Source organism: Polistes canadensis, unplaced genomic scaffold (assembly GCF_001313835.1).
Source record: "Polistes canadensis isolate GaletaPanama2010 unplaced genomic scaffold, ASM131383v1 scaffold_234, whole genome shotgun sequence".
Lineage (NCBI taxonomy): Eukaryota > Metazoa > Arthropoda > Insecta > Hymenoptera > Vespidae > Polistes > Polistes canadensis.
Window position 1 is genome coordinate 68,582 of NW_014569781.1, and position 952 is coordinate 69,533.

Here is a 952-nt window from a genome sequence, read left to right on the forward strand (position 1 = left end):
TTTTATCAATTATTTATTATATATATATAAAAATAAATAATTGATTAAATAAATCATAAGATCACACATACACAAGTTCTTTTGTGTTTCCTTAATTTAATCTTATTGTTGATCCCCATTGTCATAATTATCGATACATTTAATAAAAGAATTGTTATGGGGGTTACATGTAAATTATTCCCGGATTTCCTTTGAGATTGTTCTATCTCTTTAATCAAACCTAAACGTGCGCGTGTACATCACAAAGTATTAAATTCACATCGAAGAAGGGAAAGTTAATGTACGTTAATGTTACTTCTTGTAAAAGATAATGATCTATGTGATACACCATAATATCGCGTCCGCATTTCACCGTATACGTTTCCTTGCCGGCCACCAATGGTATTATCAAATGCGATTATAAATGCATTTCCTTGCATAAGGGCGTATACCTAAGTGTGCACTTTTAATGCACTTTATATACCCCCATATATATATATATATATAAAATTGCATATATACCACCATATATATATATTTCGTCTTTTTTTTTTTTTCTTTATCTTTCTCTTTCTCTTTCTCTCCTTCTTATGTGCTCCCTTTTTTTTTTACGAATAAAAAAGAAAAGCAAAAAAAGATGGGAACGAATCGATATGATTCATGGTGGGTAGCAGCAGCATGTTTCATGCATCTCTCTCTTTCTCTCTCTCTCTCTTTATGCACCCGACCGGTCGCGTCTGAAAAGATTTACGGCACTGTCTTCCTCCGGGGGGGTCAGGGGGAGGGGTGGTTAAGAGAAAATGTTGCATACGAGATCTTAATGAACTCCTGCGTCGGCTATTATTTCGAAATAATTGTTATCTCCCTATATATATATGTTATATTAATAATTATATTAATATATTAATTATATTAATAGTTATGTTATATTAATAATTATATATTTAATATAATATTTTTTCATTTCATTAAC

At 30.7% G+C, this 952-nt stretch overlaps 1 protein-coding gene across 1 annotated transcript in view; it reads right to left on the minus strand.

Annotated features, from left to right (window-relative positions):
* Positions 1–385, minus strand: part of LOC106790367 (frizzled-9-like) — a gene marked incomplete at its 5' end in the record, with an annotated part of 14,061 nt that extends 13,676 nt beyond the window's left edge. The window contains one exon of the mRNA XM_014755191.1: positions 374–385. Within this exon, the coding sequence (XP_014610677.1) occupies positions 374–385 (12 nt within the window). The remainder of the gene's footprint in view (positions 1–373) is intronic.
* Between the last annotated feature and the right edge of the window lie 567 nt (positions 386–952).